General features: G+C 40.3%; 1 protein-coding gene across 2 annotated transcripts in view; it reads left to right on the top strand.

Annotated features, from left to right (window-relative positions):
- Positions 1-11,795, top strand: part of LOC107666335 (ETS domain-containing transcription factor ERF-like) — a 33,172-nt gene extending 21,377 nt beyond the window's left edge. The window contains exons 2-5 of one of the 2 annotated variants that reach the window (XM_016457590.1): positions 1,345-1,564; positions 7,367-7,482; positions 7,585-8,522; positions 8,618-11,795. In XM_016457590.1, the coding sequence (XP_016313076.1) occupies positions 1,345-1,564; positions 7,367-7,482; positions 7,585-8,522; positions 8,618-9,175 (1,832 nt within the window). In that variant the 3' untranslated portion in view covers positions 9,176-11,795. Of the gene's footprint in view, positions 1-1,329; positions 1,565-7,366; positions 7,483-7,584; positions 8,523-8,617 lie in introns of both variants that reach the window. The other variant, XM_016457589.1, reaches the window with a different exon arrangement.
- The last annotated feature ends 3,053 nt before the right edge of the window (positions 11,796-14,848 follow it).

Raw genomic sequence — 14,848 nt, 5'->3', positions numbered from 1 at the left:
ACGTGCTTTCAGATGGAGCGGCATTTACTACACAGAGCCGTAGTTCACTGACAAGCTACACAAAATCGCGTTCAAAATTGCTGGCGATTCATTGCCGATTTTGAACACGATTTTGTGTAGCTTAAATATAAATATATATATATATATATATATATATTTAATTTTGGTTTTAGAAAATAAATGTGATTGCTCTCCTCACAAATCAACACTTTCTAGTTTTCACTGGCATGTCTCTTTGACTTGTGCATCTTTGAGCCTATATTTAATATAAGTAAAATATTAAGTACTGTTAAAATCAGATACTCTTAAGACTTTTACTCAAGTTGTTTTGGAGTAATTTTCTCTGTAAGGTACTTTTACTCAAGTATGGTTTTCAGGTAATCTTTACACCTCCTGAAAGGGGCATTCCAGTGAACACAACAACACGTCGTGCGCCAAGACCCTCTCTCTCTTTCTCTCTCTTTTGTGTGCGAGTGTGGGAATTATGCTGTTATTTTCAGTCGTTCCCACCTGACATAGCGTCCCTGAGAGATAGAATCTTGGTTCATTGTTTTTTTGCTTTGATTTAGTTTTTTCTTTCTTAATAGGACATTGTGTCTAATTTAGAGTAAGTAGAAATACTTCACCTCGTTCGGGTTGAGTCTGCAGACTTTGCTTTTTCAAACTCGTCCAAATATGCCAAAGGCAAGCATTCTCAGGTGTTTCTCCGATGTGTTTGACATGCTTGTTTCAAAGAGCTTTTCCGCCGTTTCACGATGTCACGTTGACTCAGCGTTGTGCATGGATTCGTAATAGGTCTGTCACTTAGCACGTTGTGTAACCGTCTGTCCATGTTAATGTCTCAAAGAACAGTTTCTGTAATGAGACAGAAGACCTTTAAAGTCACGGCCGTGTTTTTGTGTTGCCTCCAGTGGCCTTCTGCTTCTTTTTCTGCAAGTATTGAGTCTAATAGTAGAGGCTGTGTACCATCTGTGTGTGTGTATGAGTGTTATTTTGACTACTGCCTCAAGGATTCGGGATCGAAGCGCTTGTTAGCTATACACTATGGCATTTCTTACAGCTTATTCAGAATCGGAGGTGGTTGAGAGATAAATAGAAATTGCATACAAACTAAAATCCAGAGAGTTAGTCTGCATAAAGGCCTAGAGTCTTGGAAACACATCGTTCCCTTGGCTTAATGTCATTTAATAGACAGCAGAAGTAATGCAACCCCTTATTAATTGAGATAAGATGTGGTGAAACATGCCCTCACCTTACTCTCGCCAAACGTTGGCTTAGATTGCATGGAAGTGGCAAGACTTTCAAGTGTGTTTTGTGTCTGACCTCTAGGGTTTACCTTCCCAGACTGGGCCTACAAGCCGGAATCAAGTCCTGGTTCCAGACAGATCCAGCTCTGGCACTTCATCCTCGAGCTGCTGCGGAAGGAGGAGTACCACGATGTCATCGCCTGGCAGGGGGATTACGGTGAATTCGTCATCAAAGAACCGGAGGAGGTGGCACGACTGTGGGGCGCCCGCAAGTGCAAGCCCCAGATGAATTATGACAAGCTCAGCCGAGCACTCAGGTGAAGACTAAATCTGCTTATAAAATCCCATCGCAATGGACAATAACATTGTGTATTAGAAGGACCTCTGCCGCTTTAAATACTCGTGCTTTAAAGTCAGATGGATTCTGATTGGCTATCAGTCAAGTAATTCCAATAATATTATATCTGTTTCTCATTATCATTATAGCGGTGATGTGGATGCCGCTGTTGTCATTGAATTAGAATTATTACTAACACATTAGTTATATAGTTAGCATTGTAGTCGTCCTTGGTGTGAATGGGCCTTATCACTTTTGGTAACATGACAACTTAAGATAGCACGCTAGCTTAGCAAGATGCTGACACACTATGCCAATAGATAGTAGATATATACTGCATATTCAATCATTGTCATCATTCAGTTGTGCTTAGAGTGTCATCTTGACATGCTAGCATAAATGTAGAACGTTAGCTTAACAAAATGCTAACAACCAGACTGATGATGCATATTTATGATAACATAAAATAGCATCATAGATTAGCAACTTGACAACATCAGATTATTGACATCAACTGTGAATGTTAGTCAAGTCTCTCTTGTGGTTCATTTTAGTGTTTGTGTGGTAACCATTAGCTGAGTTGCTTCCCATAAAGAGCAGTTTATCTCTCTCACTTTAGTCCATTTCAACTCACTAGAGTTTGGAATAAAGCTAATGAATTTTGTACAAAATCAGCATTTTGTAGCTGTAAACTAAAGCTTCCAGTAGGCTTGCCGCGATAGACGGTGCTGACGGTGATACGGTGTTAAGCCGCAACACCGGTTACGTCACTTGCCCACCGCGTCACCGACCCCCACCGTTGTTTTGATTTTTGATAGTAATAAAAATCATTTAGTTCAGTAAAAGAACAGACACTACAATTAAAAACTGAACGCGGCTGCTCAATGCAGCGTGCCGAACGACAGTCGCATCACACAGATCAGATTTCATTTCTCCAGTGAGGAGAGTGAGTCGAGCTGACTGACAAGAAGAGTGAGGTGAGAGACAAGACGATCGCGGATGATTTAGTTTCGAAATGCAAAAGTGCCTGTTTGGCAATATTTTGGATTTTGAAAAAGTTAAAGTAAAATGGGCACACCGCTTTTACAAGCTATTTAAAAGCGAAGGAAAAGAGGGAACGCCCCGCCCCCGCGGTGATACCGGTATTACCGGTGTTGTCACACGTCGATTAATCGGTGGGAAAATTTCCTCACCGTCACAACCCTAGCTTCCAGCTCAAGGTAAAGTAGGCTAATAATGCTGCCAGTTTTATCTTTGCTCAGTCTAGAGCGCTTTGTTTCTCTGATGATTTTATGTGCTTTTGTTCTTGTTACTGACTTTGTGTTGATCAACATTTTTTGTCTTTCTGTGTTAGTGTTCCTCCCAGTATACCATTTTTCTGCCTTTTCCTTTTTCTGTCCTCGTCTGTCATCCGCAATCTGCCTGTTTGTCTGTCTCTTCGTGTTATTCAACACTTTGGACCGGTCACCATGGCAACCTGCAGATGCCCACTCAAACCTGCTAAACCTGCCTTCACCATCCCAGAATAATCAAGCCCACTTAGCGCTCATCAACCATCACTTACAGGACTAGTGTGCGTCCTGTACCTCCGAGAACTCTTTCATTTCTCAAAGAGAAATATGGACACATGAATGAAAGAGGAAGGGAGGGGGAACCTGTGTACAGTTCAGATGTGAACCAGAAAGTTCTTCAGTGTCACAGCAGAGATCGCGGAGTGAATTTGCCTCTGTTCAACACATGTGGAGGACACAAAACATGTCCTCTAAGTTAACTCTGAAAAATATGCACACGCACACATACATTCTACTGTGACCTCACATTGACTTATTCAAGCTCTGTTTAAAGGGTTAGTTCACCCAAAAATGAAAATTCTGTCATTAATTACTCACCCTCATGTTGTTCCACACCCCTAAGACTTTCGTTCATCTTCAGAACACAAATTAAGATATTTTTGATCAAATCCGATGGCTCACAGAGGCCTCCATTGACAGCAACGCCACCCAAAGTCTCAAGATCCATAAAGGTACTAAAGACGTCGTTAAAACAGTCGACGTGACTACAGTGGTTCTACAATAATTTTATGAAGCGACGAGAATACTTTTTGTGTGCAAAAACAAAACAAAAATACCGACTTTATTCAACAACCTCTTCTCTTCTGTGTCATTCTCATACGTTGTTTACATCCAGCGCTTCCAGGTTCTACGTCAGAACGCCGGCTCATTATTGGACGGCTCCTGCATCAGCATCACACGCATGCGTCGCGCTGCTCACATGTGCAGCTTTGGCCAATAATGAGCCGGCGTTCGGACGTAGAACGCGGAAGCCTTCACTGTGCGTAAGGTTAATGACAGGGAAGAGAAGAGATTGCTGAATAAAGTTACTATTTTTGTTTTGTTTTTGCGCACAAAAAGTATTCTCGTCGCTTCATAAAATTATTGTAGAACCACTGTAGTCACGTCGACCGTTTTAACGACGTCTTTAGTACCTTTATGGATCTTGAAAGTTTGGGTGGCGTTGTTGTCAATGGAGGCCTCTATGAGCCATCGGATTTGATCAAAAATATCTTAATTTGTGTTCTGAAGATGAACAAAGGTCTTAGGGGTGTGGAACGACATGAGGGTGAGTAATTAATGACCGAATTTTCATTTTTGGGTGAATTTTTATTTAATTAAGAAATATGAAGGCGAGTACCTCATTATATCAGCATTATAATTCATTATAATTATTTCACCCACGCCGGACAGAGACTGAGACGGTGCCGCTGCATGTCGTGCCAAACCTTCTCACGGCAGGCACGTCATGAGCTTGAGATCGGTTTTTTGAGATTGGCCTTTTTAGAGACCGCCGATCAATCATCCCAAAGCGATTATCGGCCGATAGTGATCGGTAGTCGATCAATCGGAGCACCCCTAGGCTCTATACTTGCGCTGATTTCTAGTCCCACACAGAATCCTCTGACAAAACCTTTGCAGATTTCTGCAAAAATTTGATTGCCCAGTGTTTTTGAATTTCTACAAATCTTTCATCCTTTGTATTTTTGTTCAGGCAAACATCACAAATATACTTAGGTTTAAGTTTTTTTTTTTTTTTTAATGATTAACCTAAGTTCTAAATTTTGGTGTTTAACTTGTTTGTGCAACCTCTTTTGTCTGTGGCCAGTAAGCAACAATCTAGCAACCAACCACAATACACTAGCAACACCCTGGCAACCATGGTAATTTGCATGATTGGTACATTGGTACCGAATGATTAATATTTATATGGTCCTTTAAAAAGGGGTCATCGGATGCCCATTTGATATAAGTTGATATGATTCTTTAGGGTCTTAATGAAAAGTCTATAACATACTTTGGTTAAAATTTCTCAATGGTAGTGTAAAAAAAAACAAATTTTTTACCCTGTCAAAATGAGCTCTGTTTTTAGTAAGCCATTCTAGTCCATGTTGCTTTAAATGCTAATGAGCTCTGCTGACCCCACCCCTCTCTTCCGTGGGGTGACGAGCAGTACTGTTTACTTTAGCCGCGAAACTTGCTTACTAGCACATATTAGGAAAGGTGATTTGCAAAGATTCATAAAAAACCCTTATACTCACTTCTGTAGATGAAGCTGGATCACGAATGATTCGTGTGAACTTAGACGCATTTAGGCAGATCGGGGATTGGCGCATTCCCTTCAAAACGAAAGTAACGTTAATCCTCTGCGTCTTCAGCGGCTCAGATGTCGGGAGAAAATGACGACTGCTATGTTCATTATTACATCCAACAACAAAACAATTGCTCAATCGGAGATGTTTTTGTCTTCCCCTGCACCGGAGTCGACACAATGGCGGACAGCTCACTCAGGGCGGGTCGAAGGTAAGACGGCCTTGTCAATCAACTATCGTGGGAGCGGCCTGTGCAGAACTACGTCACTCTGACAGGAATCTCAGAACAGCCTGATTTGAGAAAGGGGATTTAAAAAAAAACACTGGGTGGATTTTTATCATTATAGGGTGGATGTGTACACACACTTCCAACACACATTTATGTTCAAACAACAAAAGTGAATTTTGCGTCCAATGACCCCTTTAAGGTGCATCAGTAAATCTGTGGTATTAGCATGGTACATTTAAAAAAAAAAGTGGTAATACCATCAGACTCTGTAAGTATATAATTGCATTTTAAAAGAGTTTTGAATAAATGTAACTTGAAGAGATGGTCAAATATGTACACTTTTGGCTAATTTCATCATGCTTTGTTCAGCTACCAATAACAGTACTTTCAATTTAGTTTACCGATTTTACTAGTAAATCTATTCTGCAGATTTGTTTTTGGAAAATGTTTGAAAAGTGTTCACATTCAGCATGAATCTAGTCATTTGGGAAAGAAAGGCTAAAAGGCATTCTCTCTCTGCTCACTCTTTCATCCATACCTAAGAGGTTGCACGTGTTCCCTTAATTTTCAAACATCATTCAGACAGACTTCAGGCTGCACAGGCGTCCCATTGTTGAGCTGTTGAAAATGAACAGACTGCAGGCCAACAGACAATGCAAAATAACATGTACACACTCGTTCTGTTTACCTGATAACCTGATGCCACTTGTAGACCATCATATAACCAGACCGTTGCTTTCATAATGGATGTCGTCCGTGTTAAGCTCAGTTAAAGTAAACAAAAGGTCATATGGATCAGCCGTTTTACTCAACAGCATATGTATTGCATGTATGTGAATGTCTGCACAACACGCGTGTGCAAATACAGACACGCTTAAGAGATCTTGTGCTCTTTTGAAGCAAGTTCAAATGCACTTCAAAGAGTGTTGTGTATGTGCCCTTTTCTCTGTTGGTTGGTTATGCGCCTGTGAACTTTTCAGTGCCCTGATTCACACATCATTGTATATCACAATCATGTCTTCTCACACATGTACTCTCCGCACCCTCAGTGACGTCTTAATTAAACGCATAGAACCCATAAATCATCTCAACATCCAAAGCTTTAAATAGCCATGAAGTCATGTATCTGCTCTGCACATATCTAAATCTGGTTGGTTTAATCCTTTCATGTATGCGAGAAAATTAACGTGTGTTATATATATAATAACCTTCAGTGCTCCTTAATGATACAGTAATTACGTCAGGCTTTAACTGAAAATGGTTTGGTTTTTCTCTCTTCGGAAAAGCTGGTCTGACATTTTGCTTCCTCACAGGTGCTGCATGTGATCATTTCACATGTGTTCACCACTTTACAACAATTTTGGCTACACAAAATTAAAAATTAAGAAAATTTGTTAAGCATAAGAAGCAGTGTGCATGTGATCTGATCCAGGTCAATTGGATTTAATGTAATCCGCCGTTTAAATTATTATTTTTTGTTATTGTAAAGCCAGTCTAACTAAAGAAAAAATGTAGTGAATTTACTTTTAATATTTTTTTATACAATTTTAAATATTAATATTGATATTATTTATGGAATTTACAGGTATTCAGAAGCTAATTTAAAATGAACAATTTGGGTTTTCTGTCCCAAGTTTTCAGTTTAAACCAAGAATTTTCATTGTTGATGCATCACTTATTGCAAGAGAACTATGTTAATGTGTTTGAAAACCGATCATACTGTTTTTATTTGATTAAATGTGCAAATTCAATGCGTCTATTGTAACCTTTTAATCTCTAAACTGATCATTGCCTTTGCAAAGTTTAAGTGCAAGAATGTCAAATACATAAAAATGGGTGGCCTTCAACAAATTGTGACTCCTAATTATTGCTTTGGCAATTGTGTAACCATGCCAACACTGTCTCCACAGATACTACTACAACAAAAGGATCTTGCACAAGACCAAAGGGAAAAGATTCACCTACAAGTTCAACTTTAACAAGCTAGTGCTGGTCAACTATCCGTTCATTGACATGGGCTCTGCAGGTGAAGACCCCTGCTTCATAAACTCAATCTTTCTCAAACCCACCCATTTAGTTTGATGTACAAAGTAAAACAATTATTAACATTTCTCAACCTTTCTCATAGGTTCTGGTGTTCCACAAAGTGCACCGCCTGTCCCATCTGGTGTAAGCACTCATTTCCGCTTCCCTCCATCCACACCATCGGACGTCCTCTCTCCTAGCGAGGAACTGCGCAGTCCTGGTGTCTTCAGTGCTGTGCCTCGACGCATTGCTCGTGGCTCTGTCTCCGACTGCAGCGATGGCACCTCCACCAACTCGGAGCTTGAGGAAACTGGCATAGCTCCTGGTGATGACCGCCCGGCCGACCGTGCCTTCAGAAACCTTCTCCATCCACGCTTGTCCCACGACTCTTTGTTCCGTGTCTACGGTGCACCGCCAAACCCAACTGGGCTCCCCAGGAGTGGGCCCCTTGCGCCCCCACACAGGGTCCACCCTGAATCCTTGTCTCCATTCCCACTGTCCCCTCTCCCAGGCCCTGGAGGCTTGCTGGTTCCTGCTCTTTCTCCAGCTCTCTCCATGACCCCTACATCTCATATGCCCTACACACCTTCTCCATCCTTGTCACCCATGCTAGGCTCCCACTTCTCGTTCAATCCAGAAGACATGAAGCGCTACCTGCAGGCTCACACTCAGAGTGTCTACAACTATCATCTGAGTCCTCGTGCGTTCTTGCACTACCCCAAAATCGTCATCCCCCAGCCCCAGCGCCCAGACAAGGGACTGGGAGGGCCAGCGGGTATGGGTCCACACCTGTCAAGTCACCCTCTGCACCACCAGGCTGAGGAGTCTCATCTATCTCCATTCAAGTTTAAGTTACAGCCCCCACCACTGGGTCGCAAACAGAGAGAAGGGCCAAACCCGGCTGGAGCAGGACATGCTCCAAATTCTGGAAGCGCTACTGCTTCCTTCTCTTACAGCAGGGAGCCTGGTTCAGCCTCAAACTCTGCTTCATCTGGAATGATGACCAATAACTCAACCCCAGCTGGTCCACCAAAGATCAAGGTATGTTCACCTTTAAAAAAAAACTACACTGTAGCACCTTGTAAGTCTCCTTGTAAAATGGTTTTCTGTAATGCTCATTTTGCTTCCTTCTGTAGGTTGAGCCTATCTCAGACATGGAGTCGGAGGAAGAAGTTGAGGTCACTAACATCAGTGAGGAGGAGCATGAAGATGACGAATGCGATGTCTTTTCCCCTCCCCACCCCAATGGTGGCCTCGCCCCTCCACCCAACCACGATCGCATGACTGATGATGATGATCTTGAGGAAGACGTCTTCAAGACCCCAGCTGCCCCTACCTCAGGGGTTGGGGCAAATCTTTTAGGTCTTAAAGCAGAACCCCGAGAGCTAAACCTGGGCCAGGGCGCTCCCATTAGCCCCGGGGGTACACACTGCATCCCTCTGAAGCTACGTTTTAAACGGCGCTGGAGTGAGGACCAGAGAATGGAGGCAGGAACCGAAGAGGCTGAGGATAAGAAGAGCAGGGCAGAGAGGGAGGAAATTACCCAGGAGGTGGAGCCTAAACTGGGGAAGGAAAATGGAGACCGGAAGAGTCCGGACACTTTGGCTGCACCCCTGGGGACGGGCCAGAGGAGGGTGAGCTCTGAGCTGCAGCGAGCGACAGCACAGCTGTCTTTAGAAAACAACATTTTCTGAAGAGGATGTGGTCAAACACAAACTTACCAACACAGAACTGTCCTCCTTAAGGGCTGAAGGCAACTATTGCTCTCAAAAGTTACGTGAAGACCATCCATTCAGCAAGTTCAGATGCCCAAACCACCTTTCAGACTTCTGTACATGCAGGTTCACTCACTTCAAAATTTTGCAACACTAAAAATGATTAATACTGACATCTTTTTAATGCATTTTAAGTAACCAGGCCCCTTTCTCAAGTTTAGCCAGAGCCACTTGCTTACCAAACCCATTCCTTTTTGTTTGCTGTGTTAGACTAACATGATCCCACTAGTCTCATTGAATTCTTGGACACTTTTTTTTACCCCTAGAAGCTCTCTGTTAGGATTTAGGGATCAACCCAATACTTTTTTTTTTTTTTAAATAAAGAGATTACAGAAGTGCCTAAACTGGACGTTGATGCACCTCTGTAAAATCTGGGTAAAGATGGTGGTGATAGTTTTTTCCGGTTTTTTTTTTTTTGGTCTTGTCGTTCGTGCCCTTGAAATTTAGGGTCACAGGCAAGTGGACATTGACTTTTTTAAACAGACACTCTTGGATGAAGTGAAAAATGCAGGAAGGATGCTGGCCGACCCCCCACTCAATCATAGTTCTCAGACTTTGCGATTACAGACGCTCTTTCTTGTTTTTTGCATACCAAGATTCAAGTCCCAGACTTTTTGCAGAACCAGCTTGCCTTTCGCTCTCAAACCAGGACCTTCATGTCTCTGTCTTCAGAGCCATTAATGCTAGCGTGCTATCAGCCTTCACTCCCGGCTCCGGACACCAACTTTACCAGCTGTCCAGCAAGCTCAGCCGGCTGACGGGACCACTCAACAACCTCTTAACGTATCTTAACACGTATATACATTGGGGGATTCATTTTATATATTTTAGTCCATCTTAATGGCCACCAGCTGGATGACAAATTATAGATCACATGATTATTCTTTCTCCAACATGTTATTTATTTTTCATAATGCAGTTGTAACGCTGAGGGAACGTTATAGGAACGTTGGGGTAATGTATCAGAGGGCGCTTTATGGTTTTAGCTTCGTAATCATCCCTAAAACCACTTAAACAATCCTGTTCACCCTGCTGTTTTGTAAAGAACGCAAATCTTCATGGTTTGTTGGCGGTAAATCTCAGGCATACCTCCCCACATCCCTTTCCGCTATCCAACAGGTTGTCTTTGAATATAAAGCCTTCAGCTGAAGAAACATTGTGCCTTTTTACAGAAGACTGACCGCCCAGTGCTTTTAAATAGGTTACTTTATCGACACGTACAAACTCACATAAAGGAGAGGCCTTAGAAACATGACCTCAAACACTGCTTTTATGCCTTATTTAGTTTTGTACCTTAAAAGAAACTATCCTAAATAAGATTTGCATTTAGAGTCCATATATTCTCACTTTATTGCACGATAGTCCTATATATTTGATAAAAGAACAAACGCTGGTTTTGATACAAATTATATTTCAGAAGGTAAATCTATATGGTATATCTATGTAAGGGGGATGTTTAGTTTCAGGGCCCTACAGTGCTTTACTGTGAAAGAAGAGTGTTGTTATAGACAAAGTTAAACATAACTGACCAATTGTAGAGAACCCTGAATGGCACAGCTGTACTTGGCCTTATAAGGTCTACGTATAGTTTTAACTCGACCCGTCACATTTGCGTTCTCCATCTCAGTCTCTCTGCAGTGTTTTAGTTGTAGGAGGCTGTTCTTTATCTACGATTATCAAGATTGAACAGGTAACACATCCTATTTGGCTTAGCTCCATTTGTAGCAAAATGCAGGGACTTCGTAGTCAATGACGTCCTCGAGAAAGGGACCTCACTTCACCAAACTGACAACTAGAAAGTGGACATTCAGCCTCTTAGCCCTGATGTAAGGAGGAAGTATAGGACCTGACACACTTAACACTCATTTTTTTCCCCCTCTTTTTACTTTTTTGGAGTTTGTTTGGCGGCCTTACACCGGTTCAGTATCTGTATTTTAACTGACAGCTGCCTTATTTGTTAGAAAATACTTTTCCTCTCATTCTCTATTTGATATAAAAAGTGCTGTTTTATTATACCTTTTTTGTTTATATTACCATTTATCATTTTAATGTTGATATTATTGCTGGTATTTCGTTTGTACCCCTTACCTGGATTTTAACCTGTTAAGATGAACATTTTAATAAAGCGTATTCCTGTACCCTCTTTGATACCATGATATAAATGTGCTCTGGCTTTGTATTATTGCTGGTTTTTAGTTGTAATGAAGAAAACCAGGTGAAGAGGGAGGGTGACATTATGCTTTCACATTTTTTTTTAATCGTAATGTCTTTTTTTTTTTTGGTTGTGTACATATATAAATATATATTTTCCATTTTGAGGGGATGATGTAAGAAAACGACAAATATTTCGTGTTCAAGCTCTCTCCTTTTGCTTCTTTCTTAAAGCTTTCCATCTCTTTCTCAATGGTTATGTAATACTTTGTAAAGAGAGGCGAAACTTGATGTTACAAGGAACCATGTATACTTTAGTTTCTCATGTGGTTTCTTTTGCTCTTGTAATTAAAACTGTAATCAGGGTTCATTAAAACAGGTAAAAACGGATCTGGGTTTTTCGTCCTTCATTTACTCCCGATTTTTTCCTGTTGATGGTGTCTTGTATGTGGTAAACACTTAGAAATGCAACTAATATTTCAACATTTTCATTATACCATCTTTTAAACCTCAAAAAATTGAAATCTAAATCTAACTCAATTTAAAACTAAATCAAGAAGTTCCAGTAATTAGAATGGCAGATTTTCACTTGATTGATATGTTTTATTTGGAACTATACTAGTACTAAAGTGACATACCGTGGTATTTTTGGACTAGTTGGAACAAAAGCTCCTAAACAGGAATCCAGGCCTGTACATGCACACATAAACACGTGTTTAAGGTCTTTTCACGTTACCTGTGTACTCTAGTTGTTGTGCTTCAGTTTGAAACACAAAAGAACAAGGGCTGTTATTCCAGATCCTGTTTGAGCTGAAGCGAGATGCAAAATCAGCCAGGATTTGCTTTCCTAATGAAGTGGAAATGCACGCTACAGGAAGACCTAACGTTAGTTAGTTAACTAACATTTCTGCACGAACCAGCCAGCATTTGTGAGCTCAACGCGAAACGACAATCTGTCGTTTTAGAGAGAAACCTGGAATCAAATGTATACTACAATAATTTCCTCAGTTAGGCTGCACTTGGTTAACAAAGTACCGTGCAGACTTAGAAAATGTTTATCCACTTGTAATTATTTATAAAACAGCGCCCTCTGCTGCTAAATGTAGTCATCGTTCACTCTTGTTTAGAAGCGGTACTCGAGTCTCTTAAAGGCGAAGTGTCTCTTTTTTTCTTTTTTTTTGTTGATGTTTAAATACTGTCTCCCGTTCTAGTTTAGTAGTCATCATTAATCACTATTTTTTGCAATTCTGTTTGGCTCCGCTAGTAGTGCAGAAACATTTCACCTTTGAGCTAATGTTCATATCTTATAAAAATAAAAATGAAGCTCCTTGTCGTGATGTTAATATGTAGGCCAACCCAGAAAGCTAATGCCATGGGTTTACTCCAAAGCGTTTTTAAATTACCAATTTAAAGTTTAAATCAGAATTTAAACTTACACTGTATGCGAGAAATCAACAAAGCGATCAAATCCCAAAAGTACTATTTTTCGGGTATTAAGCAATTTATCATTTCTGATATGGTAATATTAGTGTTCCAGTAGCCAAAAGCCAAAATTATATGTTTGATAATGTATCTTAACACATAAAATACCACACACCCAAAATATGTACCATGACATTCAGTGCAGGAACCACGACTATGCAAATATCATACATTGCATATTCTGTCAAGGATTTTAATCACTTTGCACCATAGAAGTCTGATTTCTTTCTACACCCTGAAATAATAGAATGCTTTACATAAGAGAAGGGGGTGGAGGAGTTGGGGTCACACACTGCTTGATTGACAGCGAAGCCTGGACGCTTGCTGTGAGGGCTCGTTGACCTGGTAAGGGTAGGTCAAAGGTTAAGTTTTGCTGGAAAACCAGTGGTTGGTTGTGACAAGGAGGCCTAATATGTCTCTGATTGTGATTGTTTGTGTGTTTTGAAGAGGCAGTGTGTATCTGTGCTATTTGACTTGATTGATTGACACTGACTGGCTTTTGACTTTATTTAGGCTAAATGTATCCAAATAAAAGAAACCAAGAATACAAAAGAGATTGCAGTTGTATAGCAGATTATATATAAATGAGACATAAATAAATAAAGGTTTTAAAATTAATTAAATAATAAATAAAATAATGATAAATATTTCAAATAAAAGTAGTTTAAATATAAATAATAATATTTTAAATATATGTATACAGGGCCTAAAATTTACACTCGCCAAGTGCCAAATGCGAGTAAAAATCGGCATTGGCGAGTATATGTAACACTGTTAGTCGCCAGTTGGCGGGTACAACTTTAACGAATTATAACAATGCAATGAAGTGAAAACAACAGCCAGTTTTTAAAGAGATTCGCTGTTTCTGACATAAGCGAATAAAACAATATTTTTCGAAGACAAGATCATCGTGATTAGCTGTTCTGTCATAAGCGACATGAGCGAATCAATCGAATGCAAACGGGCTGATAAGGTCAGAGCAGTGTGATGCCAGCTTGTCCCTAGACACGCTTCTAATAACTTTTACCAGAGAAGATATTGCTGCTTCATTTCGGAAGATTAACTTTTCCCTTCTTTATTCTTCATAACCCGAGAATACGGCGACACTTGGGGTCATGCTGCCTAAACGGTGCAGTGAAGTATACAGGTACATCTCAAAAAATTAGAATATCATGAAAAAGGTCAATATTTTTTGTCACTCATTTCAGAAAGTGAAACCCATATATTATATAGATTCATTACACATAGAGTGAAATGTTTCAAGCCTTTATTTCTTGAAATGTTGATGATTATGGCTTACAGATAATGAAAACCCAAAATTCAGTGTCTCAGAAAATTAGAATATTGCGAAAAAGTTCAATATTGGAAAGTCATGGTGTCACACCCTAATCAGCTAATTACCTCAAAACACCTGCAAAGGTTTCCTGAGCCTTTAAATGGTCTCTCAGTCTGGGTCAGTAGGCTACACAATCATGGGGAAGACTGCTGACTTGACAGAAGTCATTGACGCTCTCCACAAGGAGGGTAAGCCACAAAATTTCATTGCTAAAGAAGCTGGTTGTTCACAGAGTGCTGTATCCAAGCATATTCATAGAAAGTTGAGTGGAAGGAAAAAGTGTGGTAGGAAAAGGTGCACCAACACACACAATTATGTCAAAATGCGCGGTTTTGGCGAGTTACCTTGTAAACGTAGTCTTAAATGAGTTCTAAAGTCTTAAATGACCGTAAAGAGTTGGGAAAATCGGAAAATCGGATTGGGTTGGGAAAATCGGATGTTAAAATCACTTAAATTAAAAGTTGTTATATATTTCAGAGCCTATTAAATGTTAAAAATAATGGCTTTCAAGTATACTGTAATGTTGAATGGCTATAATTAATAGGGACAATTGAGGGAAAATGCACCAGCAGGACAAATTAAAAATATTGTAAATATGTTTAGTTATTGTAGTAGTAACTGCC

This window comes from Sinocyclocheilus anshuiensis, unplaced genomic scaffold (genome assembly GCF_001515605.1).
Source record: "Sinocyclocheilus anshuiensis isolate Anshui unplaced genomic scaffold, SAMN03320099.WGS_v1.1 scaffold868, whole genome shotgun sequence".
Taxonomy (NCBI): Eukaryota; Metazoa; Chordata; class Actinopteri; order Cypriniformes; family Cyprinidae; genus Sinocyclocheilus; species Sinocyclocheilus anshuiensis.
Note: the sequence above shows the minus strand (reverse complement) of the source record. Positions and strands in the feature narration are given on the sequence as shown.